Source organism: Parambassis ranga, chromosome 24 (assembly GCF_900634625.1).
Source record: "Parambassis ranga chromosome 24, fParRan2.1, whole genome shotgun sequence".
Lineage (NCBI taxonomy): Eukaryota > Metazoa > Chordata > Actinopteri > Ambassidae > Parambassis > Parambassis ranga.
In genome coordinates this window covers 11,013,543-11,029,541 of record NC_041043.1, presented here as the reverse complement: position 1 = coordinate 11,029,541, position 15,999 = coordinate 11,013,543, and the positions used below count along the sequence as shown (strand labels likewise).

General features: G+C 40.9%; 1 protein-coding gene across 1 annotated transcript; it reads left to right on the top strand.

Annotated features, from left to right (window-relative positions):
- The first annotated feature begins 148 nt into the window (after positions 1-148).
- On the top strand, positions 149-15,275 carry elp3 (elongator acetyltransferase complex subunit 3). The gene is made up of 15 exons (XM_028398141.1): positions 149-294; positions 600-699; positions 967-1,105; positions 1,213-1,283; positions 1,382-1,445; positions 1,576-1,644; positions 2,391-2,545; positions 5,208-5,369; positions 5,512-5,638; positions 9,384-9,577; positions 9,902-9,992; positions 11,082-11,147; positions 11,228-11,455; positions 11,657-11,738; positions 13,698-15,275. Exons 1-15 carry the CDS (start codon positions 273-275, stop codon positions 13,787-13,789), a joined length of 1,662 nt encoding a protein of 553 aa, XP_028253942.1. The 5' UTR covers positions 149-272; the 3' UTR covers positions 13,790-15,275.
- Positions 15,276-15,999: the final 724 nt, after the last annotated feature.

Sequence of the window (15,999 nt, the reverse complement as noted above, 5' to 3'; positions counted from 1 at the left end):
CAGTTAATACTAAATAAAATTTACAAACATATTAAAATAGCACTAATTTACAGCAGTAAACACCTTAATGAATGGCAGTTTACGGGTTATGTGATAAAGTTGAATTTACGTCATTTCACGACAGTTTCGATTGCTTTACGACATATGCCGTGTTTGGTCGAAACGTGGATTTGTTTACTATTTCTGTCAGCGCTCCTGGATTTTAAGACAGCTGTAGCCACTTTAATATACATTCATCGGTTTCAAAGTGATTTGTGTGCCCCAGAGAAGAAATGGGGAAGCCAAAGAAAAAGAGTGAGTGTTTGACAAAGACTTTAAAACCCCTCAGACAGCTTTTGGAAGCGGTCAGGCTGCTAATGCTAACCGCAACACTGCTTTCGTCTCGTAACATGCTGACAGTGTTTTGACTCTGTGTAGAAAGTTTCGTATTATTGTAATTTACTAATATATGTTGTGAAACATTTAATTCTGAAATGTTGATGCATTAATTGCCGTTGGTGTTTGCAAACTGGACTGGACTCGAATGTTTTCTAGCTAGCTTGTAACTCTAGCTTTTTTGAAGCAGCAGTCTCACTGTATTGATTATTGCTCCTTGTCAGGTGACCTCAGCAGAGCTGAGCTGATGATGATGACCATCGCCGATGTCATCAAACAGCTGGTTGAAGCACACGAGGAGGGCAAAGACATTAATCTTAACAAGCAAGTCTTCTACAGACACATTATTCTGAGTCATGTTATTTCCCTGTGAACTAGAGCTCCTGTGTTGTGCACAGCGTTAAATCACTGCTGATATTAGAAAAAGACCGCATACATCATAGTCACATAAAGTTACAAAAAGTAACTAAATAATGTTATTTTGATTTGTTGTGTCAATACGTTTAATCAAAATGACACATGTGACATTGTACAGCAGAGTGTGCTATGTATTTGTTTTTAGCCATGACTGATCTTCTCTTTTTCAACCAGAGTAAAGACAAAGACCTCAGCTAAATATGGTCTTGAAGCACAGCCTCGATTGGTGGATATCATTGCTGCTGTTCCACCACAGTATCGCCGTGCTCTGGTGCCCAAACTCAAAGCCAAACCTATTCGCACTGCCAGTGGAGTAAGTAGCCCGATCTGATGTTGAGCTCTGTACGATACATCAGTTAAATTTTTTTTTGAAATAGCGTCAACACAAATCATTTTTTACTGTTTGTCTCTCTGTCACAGATAGCAGTTGTGGCTGTGATGTGCAAACCACATCGATGTCCTCACATCAGTTTTACAGGCAACATCTGTGTGTAAGTTTTGCTTGGTTAATGTATTATTTTCACATCTTATTGCTTACAGTGTATACCAAATGTGTGTTTATATAATAAATCCAATTTTTCTCTGGCAGCTACTGTCCTGGTGGACCCGATTCTGATTTTGAGTATTCCACACAGTCCTATACTGGCTATGAGGTACTTTTATTTCATCTAAGTATCTAAACAAAGCAGCCATTGTTTTGGATTACCAGTCATGCTTTCTGATCATTTTCACATTGTGCATCCAGTGCTTTTTATGATTCTAATCTTCCTCTCTCCCTGATAGCCGACCTCCATGAGAGCCATCCGAGCACGGTATGACCCCTACCTTCAGACCAGACATCGAGTTGAACAGGTCAGTGACTTGCTACAGTGTCCTAAATATAACCAACTTATGTCTTTTTAATGGCACTTTGTGATTACTCTGCTCTAACTGTCATATTTGTTTTGCACATCAGCCCCTGTTTAGTAGATGTAGAATCTGCTTTCATTTACAAGCTTATAAGATAAGATAAGATAAGATAAGATAAGATAAAACTTCATTAATCCTGGAGGAAATTCTTTTGCCAGGTTTCAAGTCACATTAAATACAATTTAACAAGGTTAAAATCTCACTAAAACAGCCATTTCCACAAATCAGTGTCTGTGCATAGTCAGCTTTTACTTGCATAGATCAGTGGTATTATATTTTGTCTGGCTGTAATGAGTGTCATGGCTTTTACCCGACTGCAGACCTGACCCTAATTATGCTATTATTTAAATTTACAGCCACTTTGCACCATAGTCATTCATTAAAGCACTTTGTGCAAAAAAATTTGCTCTGTTAATTTCACCTTGCCACAGTGTTCATCTTTTTTTCATGGAGTTTTAACTGCTGGGAGTCAGTTTTTTATGCTCTAGCTGTTTAAAGTATAATTTGAATTTTTACAAGATCATATGTAACAGCTGCTATTCTAGGGAGCAGGATTATTGTACTGCACTTAGCTGCTCTGAGTTAGAACCTATGAATGCTGGAATAGGCTTCACTGTGCCTCTCACTGCCATCAATGACAACCAAACTGGACTTTAACAATTATATAAAACCTTGTGTGCATTCTGCAGCTGAAGCAGCTGGGTCATAGTGTGGACAAGGTGGAGTTCATCGTGATGGGCGGGACCTTCATGGCCTTGTCTGAGGACTACAGAGACTACTTCATCAGAAATCTGCACGACGCCCTTTCAGGACACACCTCCAACAACGTGGCCGAGGCCGTCAGGTACTCAACAAGTCAAAGAATTCAGTATGTGTCCTTCTGTGTGTCAGAGTGCATCAGACGATGCACTGCAGTAGGTACGACAAGCTTCCAGTAAACATGCAGAAGATGCAGAAAACAGCACAAATGAATGATCTCAGCACATTGTAAAACTAACAGGGATAGCGGTAGAAGGGGTTGCTATGAGAATGTGAGTATCTCTTCATCATGCAATCCTTAAATTATGTTTATGTTTCTTATATTTATTTTTAATACAACTAAACGTTTCTACATTTCACAGTAGGATAGCAGTTGTGTCCATTAGAGGGGGCTAGTCTACTAAAAATTATTTCCCCTCCCAAATGTATTCACTGAGTTCCCCTTATGCTCAATATCTTGCCTGCTATCCTCTGAAGGACAGGAATACTGAATTTCCCCTCAGGGATCAATAAAGTATCTATATATATAGATATATATATATCTATATATCTATCTATATCGATAGATAGATAGATAGATAGATAGATAGATAGATAGATAGATAGATAGATAGATAGATAGATAGATATCTATAAAATGAAATAAAAATGACAGCAACTTAAAAGATAAAAAGAAGGTTTACAATCAAGTAGGCTACAAGTCAATGTATTGATTTGTTAACACACTGTTCTCGTGAAAATGCTTTTTTCTTTAACCTAGTCATAGTGAAAATTTGTAAACATCAATATTTGTCATTTGTTGAAGACATCTTCAAATTTGTGACTGTGATGAGTCCACACAATCAGCTGTTGAATGAAGCCATTTATCCAGGACCAAAATAAGCGAGGTCGCTCTCAGTGAGTCTTTTTAAGTATCTTCCATTGATTTCTCGCTTACCGAGTTAGGGCAGCTTTGAATGAGATTGGGCACACGTCTGCATGGTTTCGATGAGCCATAACTTTTTTCGATGAGTTGGAGAAGGTTCAAAGTCGAAGTAGAACCAGGCTTTTCTTCGAGACGTCACACAGGCGATTGGACAAAATAATGGCCTTTTCACAGTGCTGAAATGGCCCCCGCTGACTTATTTGTCAGCAGGAGCTATTTACTTTCCTAAGGTTTGATAAGACCCAAGAGGCCAGTTTGTGTGATTGTGCGTCTCTTCTGTTATATGTCTGTCTGTATGCGTGTATGTGCGTGTGTGTGTGTGCGTATTCATTTATAGGTGTTTGTGTGCCTGATTTGCTCTGTTATCAGCATGCTTTGTTAAGATGCTATGATTAAGGTAATTGTGGTTGCTGCTGCTCAGTTTGGGAAAGAGGAGGCACTTGGTTTAGCCGGGGACAGCCCTTATCTCTTCTCATGTGTGTGTGTGTGTGATATTTGGGTTGTGTGCTTGTGTTGTGTGTGTGTGATGCGCACGTCTCTGCCTCTTACCACACACACCCTGCTCCTGATCACAGCGGCGAGATGCCTTGAGATAATCGCCTGAGATAATAGACTTTTTATTGATTCATCTCATACAATCTGATCATCCTCTCTGGAGCATAAACTCTTGTAATTGGTGTAAATCAGCCAGCAGACTGTAAAAGATGGACATTTATTGCCAGCAGATACAGAATCAGAAGGAATATGAGCAGGCATGAGGGGAGCTAATGGTCATTGGAACAGCTGGAGTGGAGAAAATGACAGCTGGCTACTGTGTGCTCAGATGAAATGAGTCGGTACGGTCACTTGTGTTGTTTTTGCAATTTCGATCAGTGCCTCAAATAAGTTTTGAAGAAGCACCAGAGCCAGATTCAAGCAAGATAACAATGCATCTGTCTGAGATTACATTTACAGAAGGAACGGGAACATACTGCAGCACCTATAGTCACACTCTACATGCCTCATGTAGTGGGTTATTGCTTTATTTATCTGCAACCTTTTCATGGCCATGTGCAGTGAAACCTTTGGTGACTGGCCTGTTGGATGAATAGTAGATGAGTTGCACTCTAATGGGAGAGTTACAGTAAATGCACCGAAAGATGCCCATGCTGATAGCTGCATATGTAAAAGATGACTCCGCCTCATCCGAGTAAGCCCTAAACATAAGTCCAGCTTGGAAATGTATGTTTTTTTTTCTGCATCATTTTCTGTGCAGTTTGAACTGAAGGCCAAAATGAAACCATACAGAGTAAGTAGGGTCACAAACAATGATTTACTAGAAACTAGGCAGGAAATTGAAAAGACCAGTTTATATACATCAAAGAGAAGGTGAGACCATAAAGAATTACATGCTTATACTGTATATTTGGACATTAATTCATGTTTAAGTTGCCTGCTACACAATAAATTGCAACCCATTACAATACTAACATATGACTGACAATAATTGGAGTACTGTGATGCACATAAAATACTTGTTAATGTCTCATAAATTTATTTTTTTTGTTGCAGTCATTGTTTCTTTCTTTAGTGCATTAGTGTGTCCTTAATGTGAGGTTAATGTTAACTGTCTGAATAATGAGCCATGCGAACACAGCACATAAACTGATGTTGCTAAATGATCCCGGTAATATGTTTCCATTCATTCTCAGTGAGACTAAATAGTAAAATTAAAAATACATTATAATAGAAAAGCTAAGACGGTGTTTTATTTTAAGATAAAAGCCTATAATGAGCAGAGATAACATCCATAGAAATGACTTAAGATTGTTTTGCTCTGCAGGTACTCGGAGCGCAGTAATACCAAATGTGTGGGAATCACTATAGAGACACGGCCCGACTATTGCCTGAAGCGACACCTCAGCGACATGCTGGGCTACGGCTGCACCCGGCTGGAGATAGGAGTCCAGAGTGTGTATGAAGACGTGGCCCGCGACACCAACAGGTCAGTAGGACTCAGAGGGGCTAAATGTAGATAAGAAATCTGCCATAATGTGATAGCAGCAGGCGTGATGGTGTGAAAATGAGAAATTGTTGGATAAAAGGTTTTTAACCTTATAATCTGTGTTATGTGTGTTTTTCTCCAGAGGCCACACGGTGCGAGCTGTGTGTGAGTCTTTCCAACTGGCAAAGGATGCTGGTTTCAAAGTGGTCGCCCACATGATGCCAGACCTGCCGAATGTGGGCATGGAGAGGGATGTGGAGCAGTTCATTGTAAGCATTGTATTTTTTTTATAATTTCTACACAGTATTTATATAGTTTGGAGGATGTGAGGTTGGGGAAATGAAACAGCTCTAATAATAATAAGAGGTTGTTAATAATAGTTACTGGAAGAGAGCTATGTCCAAATAAGGAAAGAGGAGGAGATTATTATTGATTGAACTGATTAAAGAAGTTGGGTTCAAAGTCACTGAATTCTCCTCTATAGCAGGGTGGCATGTGGACATGTTTTAGCCATCACTGTGATGTCTCCCATAAGTTACCTAAAGAGCAATTATTCATTAGAATTAGTTTTGGAATTAGAATTAGCTTTAGAAACAGCTGTTTGCTCTTTGTTAACTTGGGTATTTTAACATTCATCTGGAGTGTCTCGCTTTTGGAGACAACCTCGTGGTGATTTCAAGGAATTTCCATTTTTGGCACTTTTTGTTTTTCCTCAAATGCTTACTGCAAAGTTGTGCTGTGACAGAAAGAAAATGTATCTGACATTAGTAATCACACCTTCCTATTTTGCTAGGCATAAGTGTACGTCAACACTAATCATCCAGTGGTTCAGTCCTACATGTAGCTTTTTAAAAATAGCATCAGAAGAAGCTGTGACAGTCACTCACAGTGCCAACTGTGATGTGACTCAATAGAACATCCTGTCAGATGTCACTCAACAGCAGGCTCACCGTACGGCCCTGATTGGAAACACAGCTATAATATCGATGTGCAGAATCACAGCGCTCCCTCCCAACACGTCTAGCTGTAGGACGTAAATGAAGACTCTGTTTGTAGCTGGCTGCAATTTGCTTTATTGTTAGAATGATAAAATACAGTGAAGAAAAAAACGAATATTAAAAACTAATGCAGGTGAGATTCTGGAGAAAATATGTCACTCACTGCATCTGAACTATTAGTAATATTGAGTTCTCTGCATATTAATTAAATAGCTTTTGCTGCGTGCGTTAGCTGGCAGAACAGTGAGTCATTCAGAAGTCTTCACCGCTTGTTTGATGCAGTTCTTTGTGGAAGCATCAGCAGCTCTGCGTGCTTCATTTAAGTTGTGGAAATACAGCTGTGTCTTCTCACAGATCTGTTACATTACCTCTGAGTGTGTGTGTTTACAGAGGCACTTACGTCTGAATGTGTGTCTGATGGTAATATGGAGGGCAGCAGCAGGTCGGCACTGTGAGAGGAAGCAGATTAAATGTGTGTTTGGTCCTTCCTTTCCTCTCCTGTAGCATCTCCTCTGTCACTTGTCCTCTCTCCAGACTTAATGCCTTCCTCTGGCTCTGTTGTCTTTTTTTTTTTCCTCCTGGTGTGCAGTCTCAATATTTTCCCTCTCCTGTCTTGTTGTTTGTTTCTCCACTCCATTATCTCTCACTTTATTCTTCTCCTCTCCTCAGTCGTAACGTTTCACTTTTGATACTTTCTTTTTTTTTTCTGCCCTGTCATCTGTCTCCATGCACTTGTCTCTCTGTTTTCCAATCACACCACCACCCCCCCTCTCCCTTCTTTTCTTATCACACTGACACTTAGATTATACAACTTGTGTGTGATTCCCCTTTGCTCCTCCTCATCATATCTAATCTTCCATGACACACTTCCTGCTAGTGTGCGGATGAAAATTATGCAGGTTCTTAAACACTTTCACTCCAGGAACCAAGCTAAGCATCTCAGTTTTTATTCCCTGAAATTCATAAAATTCATTGCAACAACACTTTATGCAGAGAGCATTGTGGTCTACACAGCATTCCAGACTTCACCATACTTGATGGTGTTGATGCTCGAAGAAGCAGAACAGGTGTGGTGTGTAAACAACATGTGGTTTTATTGAGCATTAAGTATCAAAAAATTGCTTTTAAAATGTCTTCTCAGTCGTTTTCTATTTAAAATTAGCTTCTTGGCTTCTTGTCTTCATCATCTTTTCATGTGAAGCGTGTAGAAGCGAACCCACAGAGAATCATCTATCTGCTCTTCCCCTCAGCTGTTTTTTTTTTTACAGCCACATCTTTATGGATCTTTGGTTCTCTCATTGTTGTTTCAGGTAGAACAGCTGTGACAAGCTCATCACTAACAGCAAGCAGCTTATAGCAGTTACAGTTAGCCACTAGCTACCAAAAAATGGTATTAATCAACAAAGATTTACCTGAGGAGCTGGATAATAAAATGTTGCTCATTGTCTGCTGGATGTTTGCTAAATCGCTGACGCTCAGTTTAAAGGATAATGATGCACATTTTGCAGAAAGTTTGGTAAACACATAAATGTAACACACAGACTGCAGCTTTCACTATATTCTGAGGTTTATAGGATTCAAAAAAATACATAAAATGAATAGAAGTCTCAGAAGATATAAAACCACTCAGCCACAAAGACAAAACCCAGGGTGACGTTAATTGTAGCCATATTTCCTGCAGGACTATGACTCCAGCTTCTCTCTGACCCTTAAAAGGATTAAGCAGCAAAAGATAATAGATACAAAGCATGAATGAAATTTCCAGCTCGTACATTTTGTCGTTTTATTTTTTTTTAAAGCTTGCAGTGTCCGATTTAATCTGAAGGGATGTAAATGATGCAAGTAGCAGATGAGATTTCAGCTGAGGGATTTTTAATGTGAAAGACCATCCATGAAAGCTGGTGATAATAATTCTGCTCAGGCTGCAGAGCTCCTCAGCACAGTGTACCAGCTTGAAGAAGCAGGGATGCCCCCCCTCCCCCCCTTTCTTTTTGTATTCATCCCATTCAATCAAACATGCTCCCCTTTCGGCTATTATCTGTATTGTAATGATCACATCCCACTGATGTCCTCCTGTCTGCCGGCATCACAGACCCACACAGAACCAGCAGAGGTTTCAGCAGCAGAAGAACTTTGCATCCTCCTTGTGTCCATCATGGCTGCCCTGATAGTGAAATTCGATTACAACTTCCTCACAGTCTGAGATCCTCTCTCACTTATCTCTTGTGTACAGATGCTCCCGTTCCCAGGGGAGGCATCCTTAACAGGGTTCCTCTTCACTAGCCAAACAGGAGTTTGTGATATGTGATCCAAAATGGTAGCCGGTGCTGTATCCTGAAATAGTTTCCAGACTCCTTTTTTTTCTGGTTTTTGGTATTGAAGCATTGTTATTTGTCAGATTCCCTCCCCCCGCCTCCCTCCCTGTAGGTTTACTGCAGGGCCATGTGGGTTGTGTCCTCGTGTGATTATGAGCTGTGACGAGAGGGAGATTATGAGATACTGATAATGTGTCCTATTTTGGAGAATGTGCCTCGATTCCAGATCTTCACGGTCTTGATCATGATAGTCGACGCAGAGGGGAGGAGAATGACTGGAAATCACACTGATTCCCCTCACTGCACAGATCCACACTGCAACATTTGCTTCCTGCAATTGAATAACTGAGCAATGTTGCGTTGTCCTCTGCTTTGTAAAAGCTCAGTGTGTGTCTGCTTCTACGTGGTAAAAGTCGATGCGTTTGCAAACGGACCCATTGTTGCCTCGCACTCTGTTTTCTTGCAGTAGAAAAATAGCTTTTGGTATCCACTTTCATTTAACGTTCTATTAACACAGCTTTGTTCCTCTGTTTAAAGAAGCTCTGTGTCTCAACAAATGTAACTTTTTACATTTAGTGGTTACATTTACTTCTGCAGCAGGAGCCATGTGAACATCTTGAAAACATGAGAAGTATTTGCATTTATGCAAATGGAAAAAACTGCAGAAACATAACCATGTAATTATTGCTCATTCTTTTCAGGAGTTTTTTGAGAATCCAGCATTCAGGCCTGATGGTTTGAAGCTGTACCCGACGCTGGTGATCCGAGGCACAGGTCTGTACGAGCTGTGGAAGACGGGTCGGTACAAGAGCTACACACCAAGTTCTCTGGTAGACCTAGTGGCTCGGATTCTGGCGCTGGTGCCCCCGTGGACACGAGTTTACCGGGTGCAGAGGTGAGCGATTTAAACAGTCCACTGTCACAGAGTGTGATTGGAGGTGATTTGGAGGCCACTATGAAAGATGCATTTTATTCTTTCAAGAGACAAATAAGGCACACCTCTGATCAAATACTCTGGATAAACAGGTTCATAAATGTTTTCCGACTTTTGTGACCAAATTTGATGTGGATTGGCACGTAACAGTCCATCCCCATCAATGTCTATGTGCCTGTGATGAAACCCCATTGACTGTACTGCTCCCCCCTAAGCCACAAGGGGTGTCACAGCCCAGTCAATCATATCATTTATCTGTCATTTTACCTGTCTTTCACCCACTAGGGACATCCCCATGCCACTGGTGAGTTCTGGGGTGGAGCATGGCAACCTGAGAGAGCTGGCACTCGCCAGGATGAAGGACATGGGCACTGAGGTGATGCCTTTTTATATTACCCTGAAAGACTCTGTGTCAGCTTATTCTGAATAAGAAGGCTAATAGACTTTTGCAGCTGGGATTCGATCCAAGAAAGGTGCTGTTGGCTGCCAACAGATAGATGCAGATGGTCAGAGTCATTTTCTTTTATTTCTTTCATTTCTGTGAAAAGATTAAAACAAACCTCTCAGGTGTAGCTGAGGAGTGTTGGGGCACAGAATTCAGCACCCTCCCTCTCACACCCAGCACAATTATTGACTTTATGTTGTAAAGTAGGAACTACTTCACCAGAAGTCCACCCAGCCTGAAAACACAGACCACAAGCAGCAGAGTCGCAGACTTAAGACTGCAGTCAGGAAACCCTGTACCTGCTTCCATCACAAAACACTGTGGGGGAGAACCCCCTGCAAAATCTCTTGTTTTAAGGGCTGCACCTTTATTTTCATATAAAGTGGTTGAAACCATCTCTGAGTTGTGTTGCATTTGATGTCTGCGCTGCATTTCCATTGAAACAGTGGTGTTCACGCTGCGTGAAGTTCACACCATCCACATTTTGACCTAGTTTCCCACCAACTTTCTCCTACAGCGTTTTCCAGCCGACATGGAAACTTCCTATATCTGTTGCTTAACAGGCAAAAGACAAGTCTGCCTCCTTTAAGATAAAAATAAATCCAAGAGAACTCTTGTAGAAAACTGTAGTTTATTTCATCATATATATTTTTTTTCCTCTTTTAGAAAATAGTCCTTGAAACAGAACGCCTTTTAAAGTTGTAATCCTTAAGATTCCAGATAGGGTTGATTTGGACACGCCAGTAGTTACCATGGTAACAGTCAGCACCATTGCAACCACTCCTTGAACAAAAGAACAGCTGGGAAAGACTCCCCCACACACCCCTTGTTTTTAAATAGAAGTCAGCCTCTAATTGGACTCTTTTTAAAATAGTCTATCTTGAGAAGCTCTTCATCCTGTACCTCACTGTGCCTCCTGTGTCTTCCACGCCTCATCCATCTTTAATACTGACTTGTATTTCAGCCGTACTTTAAAATTCTCTCTTGAGTTTGTAACATGTTTTGAATGTCTGTGTGCAGTGTCGAGACGTGAGAACCAGAGAAGTGGGCATTCAGGAGATCCACCACAAAGTCAGACCGTACCAGGTAACCTGTACACTCACCGCCACAGAGGATGGCGTCTCTGATCCGCTGTCAGATGTTAACAAGCACGTTTGCGTGCACAGGTGGAGCTGGTGAGGAGGGACTACGTGGCTAACGGCGGATGGGAGACTTTTCTTTCCTACGAGGACCCGGAGCAGGACATTCTGATTGGCTTGCTGCGGCTACGTCGCTGCTCTCCGCAGTCTTTCCGCCCAGAGCTAAAAGGAGGCGTGTCCATCGTTCGCGAGCTGCATGTGTACGGCAGCGTGGTCCCTGTGAGCAGCCGGGACCCCAGCAAGTTCCAGCATCAGGTTGATATAATTGCAACACACACACACAGAGAGAGACACAGATACTGACTACATATTAAATAGCTGCCCCACTGAGCCAGCTGTGAATGTGATGTTTGTCACACCTGCTCTCACAAACTGCGTTGACAACACAGTAATTCTTTTGAAAGATTACTGATTTGACTAAAAGCTTTGTCTTTATCTCATCTCTGACCTGTGCAGGGCTTTGGTATGATGTTGATGGAGGAGGCAGAGAGAATTGCCAGAGATGAACACGGGTCTGGCAAACTGGCAGTTATCTCAGGTGAGAACCAAAACAACACAGTAAGCTGTCATTTATTCTCTCCTCAGACATCAAAATAGAGGCCTTGTATTGCCTGAAAATAAAAGCGTTAGTACAAAAATTCTATTGTTAGCTGCAGGCAGTTGTCCTCAAATGTTCTGTAAATGTGAATATATCCATTTAAGCCCTGCTTCATTCAGTGACAATCATGATTACTGATGGTAACAACCCCAGACTGTATCTGTTTTGTAAGTAATTATCATATGTAGGGCACAGTAAAAAAAAAAAAAGAATCATCACTCTTCATAATAAATACACAGTGTTTAATCTGAAGCAGCAGAAGAAGAAAATGAACACGCAATAAACTTGTATATTTATAAAGCACTCTTTTTCCACCTACTCAAAGGTACTCAAAAGCGCTTGTGAGCAAGTTAGGGTTAAGTGTGTTGATGGGACACATCGGCATGCAGCCAGGGTGGGATCAAACCGGTTAGTGGACAAGCGCTTGTACCACCTGAGTCATTATTTTTAAACATATTCAGACAGTATAGACTTTAAAGCTGATGCTGTACCAGTATGTGTCAGGGAACATTGAAACATTTTCGAAAATGATCCCATACTTTTACACTGCTGTTCTAAATGAATCATGCACATGCTGTTTTTATTTGTTTTTCCTAAACAGTCAATACGATTAAGGATTTGTTTTCACCCTCAGCAATTACTGCGTAATGTGGATTTTATTACAAACAAAACTACCAAAGATGATGACAGCTTTTTTAATATTTTGGAAAAAAACAACCTCAAAATACGTTTCACTTTATTATAGAAACTGAGTCTGTAAACAATCAATAGCTTATAAAGAATTCAAACCTGAAACTTGAAACATGAAGAGATCATTTAAAAAACACTAAATGCACTTTAAATCAGAAAAACATATTTACAGATTCAAGTTCCACAATAATATATGATTTATATATCTTTTTTCTTATTAAAAACTGTCTCTTCCATTGAAACATCTCAGCCTATATTACATTTGAGGATGCCAGAATTGCCGCTCGGGTATCCTCTATAGATTCTCAGTAGCATTGAGATCAGGGGATGATGGCAGCCACACCATGAGATGTTCTACCTTCTACCTGACACGTTGTCATTCATAAAAAATAATTTTACTTTGGAAGGCACGGTTCACACATGGTCACATGGTCAGCCAGGGACTCTAAATGGATCACACTCTTGTTGGACCAGGGTGACATCCAGATCTCTACCCATCTTGACTATGCACTGTAACTTGGCAATTATCTGTAAATGGAACCCTTTTAAAATCACTCTCATGTATTTCATGTATTTCTGAGCACACTAGAAAGCTACAATAGCTGCTCTCTGAATCACACATAAAAGTTTCACAGTTTGTTGATTCCTCTTCAGTTTTATCAGCTGTTTTTGTGCCTTGTTAAAGACCTCGGACTATTTCAGCTTCAGAAAGGTCTTCTTTTCTCTCCATAGTGCAAGAGATCTGTGACTTGCTTAATAATGTTAAACAACCCCCTTAAGAACTGTTTCTGTGTAATTAAGATCACCTGGCAGACTAATTAACAAGCCTGAGACTAATCCCATTGATTAAAAAAAGACACAGGAGTTACAAACGAAGCAAAAACTTTCATTTAAAACTAAAAATCACACTGAATCCTACTGATACGTTACTTGCATACTGATTTGGAACATAGCGTAGAGATTAAAAACAGTTGTCCTGCAAACATGAAGAGTTAACTTATCAACAGATGGCAGCTGTGCGTTGTTTAAAAAGAACCCTGTTTCTTCTCTCTTGCACTGGTTCACGCTCTTTTGTCGACGGGCACCGACTCAACATGTAGCAAGCTGTATAGGCCAATAATGCATGTAATAACTTTGTGCTGTACAGAGGTTATCAGTTGTCAGAAGTTAATGTTGCCTTTGTTGTCCTCTGCCTGGTTCATCCTGCAGGTGTTGGAACAAGGAACTACTACAGGAAGATGGGCTATGAGCTGGAGGGGCCGTATATGGTGAAGGACCTGTTTGGTGCCGGAATGGGCTGAATTTTTTTATTTTTTTTTTATCTGGACACTCACGAAACGATTTTATTTATCAAAACAAACAGTATTCTGGGGACATGAATCCAGCAGTAGGTGTAGTGGAGGTGTTTTTGCAGCGTCAGGGAAGATAATGGGAGATTGGGCTCCTCTCTCTGCCAGTGCACCCACCTGCTTTTTTTTTTGATATTGCATTTCTCCTGTTTTATTTAGATAAGAAGAAGATGTAAGGACTAAAGTAAAGTTATTTGGGGTGAAGCCAGCTTCATCTGAGGGGGGAGGATGGTGGCAGTAAAGATGGTTTACTGGTACACTCTCTACAAAGACAGATAGTACAGAGTCAGTCTGCTACTGGATGCCGCATGGGCCTCGCCATTGAGCATTCAAAAAGCACCACTGATTCTTTGAAACAGACCCTGCTGTGAGGGGTTTTTAATTCCCCACAGATGAACAAAAAAATCTGAATGTCTAGGTATCCTTTAAATAATCAGTGTGTGTTTGTGTCGGGAGAAGTTGCCTGCTTAGCATCCCAGTTTGAGTTAATCATGTTTATGTTGCAATTAAACAGAAAAGCCATTATGCGGCAAGCGTTCATTAATGGTTGGCAGTGGATGAATGAACAGTGGGAAGTGTCTTCACTGGGCAGCCGTTGTATAATTACACAATTTTGATTTATAGGGCAGGAAATTGAATATTAGCGTTACATAAATTGCTTTTTAAAGCCTCTCAGCTAATCCTTGTTTTTTTTTGTCAGCAGTTTTTGGACTTCTGGTAAAATCCAGATGTTGAATAATCATTTTTTTCAAAGAATAAAGTATATTTCACTTACTGTTTGTGACCTCTGCATCTTTGATGTCGCACATGTGGGGTAATTAAAGCTAAATGAGAGATCAGCCAAAGAGGTTCCAAGAAAGGTCACGCCATAAGACTGAGCGCTATAATGTCAAGGGTGCCAGCACTAGCAGGAGACCCCTGATGATTGCCCTATGAGAGTGCCTTGCTGGCTCATTTGAGGCAGACTTTCCAATTACATCTCTATCAGTTACCTGTCTATTGAACATTGAGTGAGTGCGGCGTTCAGCCTTACTGTTACTGGAAAGAGTTTGTCATTTGAAAAATATCTATGGCAATAAAGTGCAGATAGCCCACACTGCGACCTATGTCTCATATGGATCCCAGCTGTACGGGGCGGCCATGCGTAATTTCCTGGATGCGGCTCCTGTGTCGTGACTGTGCTGTGTGTTGCAGTCCTGACGCAGTGAGGAATAGGACACATTCGGGCTTTCTCTCCACGCTTGCTCACTTCTGTTATCAGCTGTGAAATCTGAAAGGACTTTTCCTCCTCCTCCTCCTCCTCCTGCTCTTCCTCCTCCTCCTCTTCGCTCACACTGGCTGTGTCTGTGCTGAGCTGATTTGTGCTGTGGAGGAGTTTGGTCTAATCTTCACTGCAACATAAGCAGTGGTGTAGCAAGTTCACTTAAACTACTGAAGTGAAGGCTGCAGGGCTCATCTACAGTAAAAAGGAGAGAATTCACGACTAGTTACGTAATCACATAATGAACCTTCTTAAACAAAGCACCCCATCTGTGCCAAAGTACAGTGTATATAGTGCAGAGCAAATTATTTGCTTTATAACTTTAAAACAAAAAATTAAATAAATATATCAAAAGTTGCAGCTATGATGTCAGTGTGTTGTTTTGTACTGATATCTATTCAAAGTTACCCAGCCTAAAATGGGCTAAAGAGCCTATGTAGAATCTGCCCTTATCCACCAAGAGAGACAAAGTGGTATCACAGTAGAGGAGTCAATGGGTAGCCATCTATGTTAAGCTGGAAAAACCTTCCCTTAACAGAGGTGGTGGTCTCAGACATCATCTTTCCACCACATACAATGCAGTGATTCCATCCATTCCCAGGAAGTTTGCACATACTCACAGCAAGAACAAAGGGCTGTCAACCAGTCCACCTCCGGCAGCCTCATAGTCATTAGACACACCTGGTCCCCTACGCAAGGCTCTCCATCACTGGTGGATTAGTGGAGAGACTCCACGCTTCAGGTTTCTACTGTATAATACTACTACTTTCTATGCTTCCACCTCAGTCAATAGGTACAAAGATGTGTAAATAGCATCAGTGTCATTACAAAGGTACCACACAGCAGTTCTGCTTGTCACAATATCTGTGTCTACTGCTCTAAATCCTTAGACAGGTGGTCT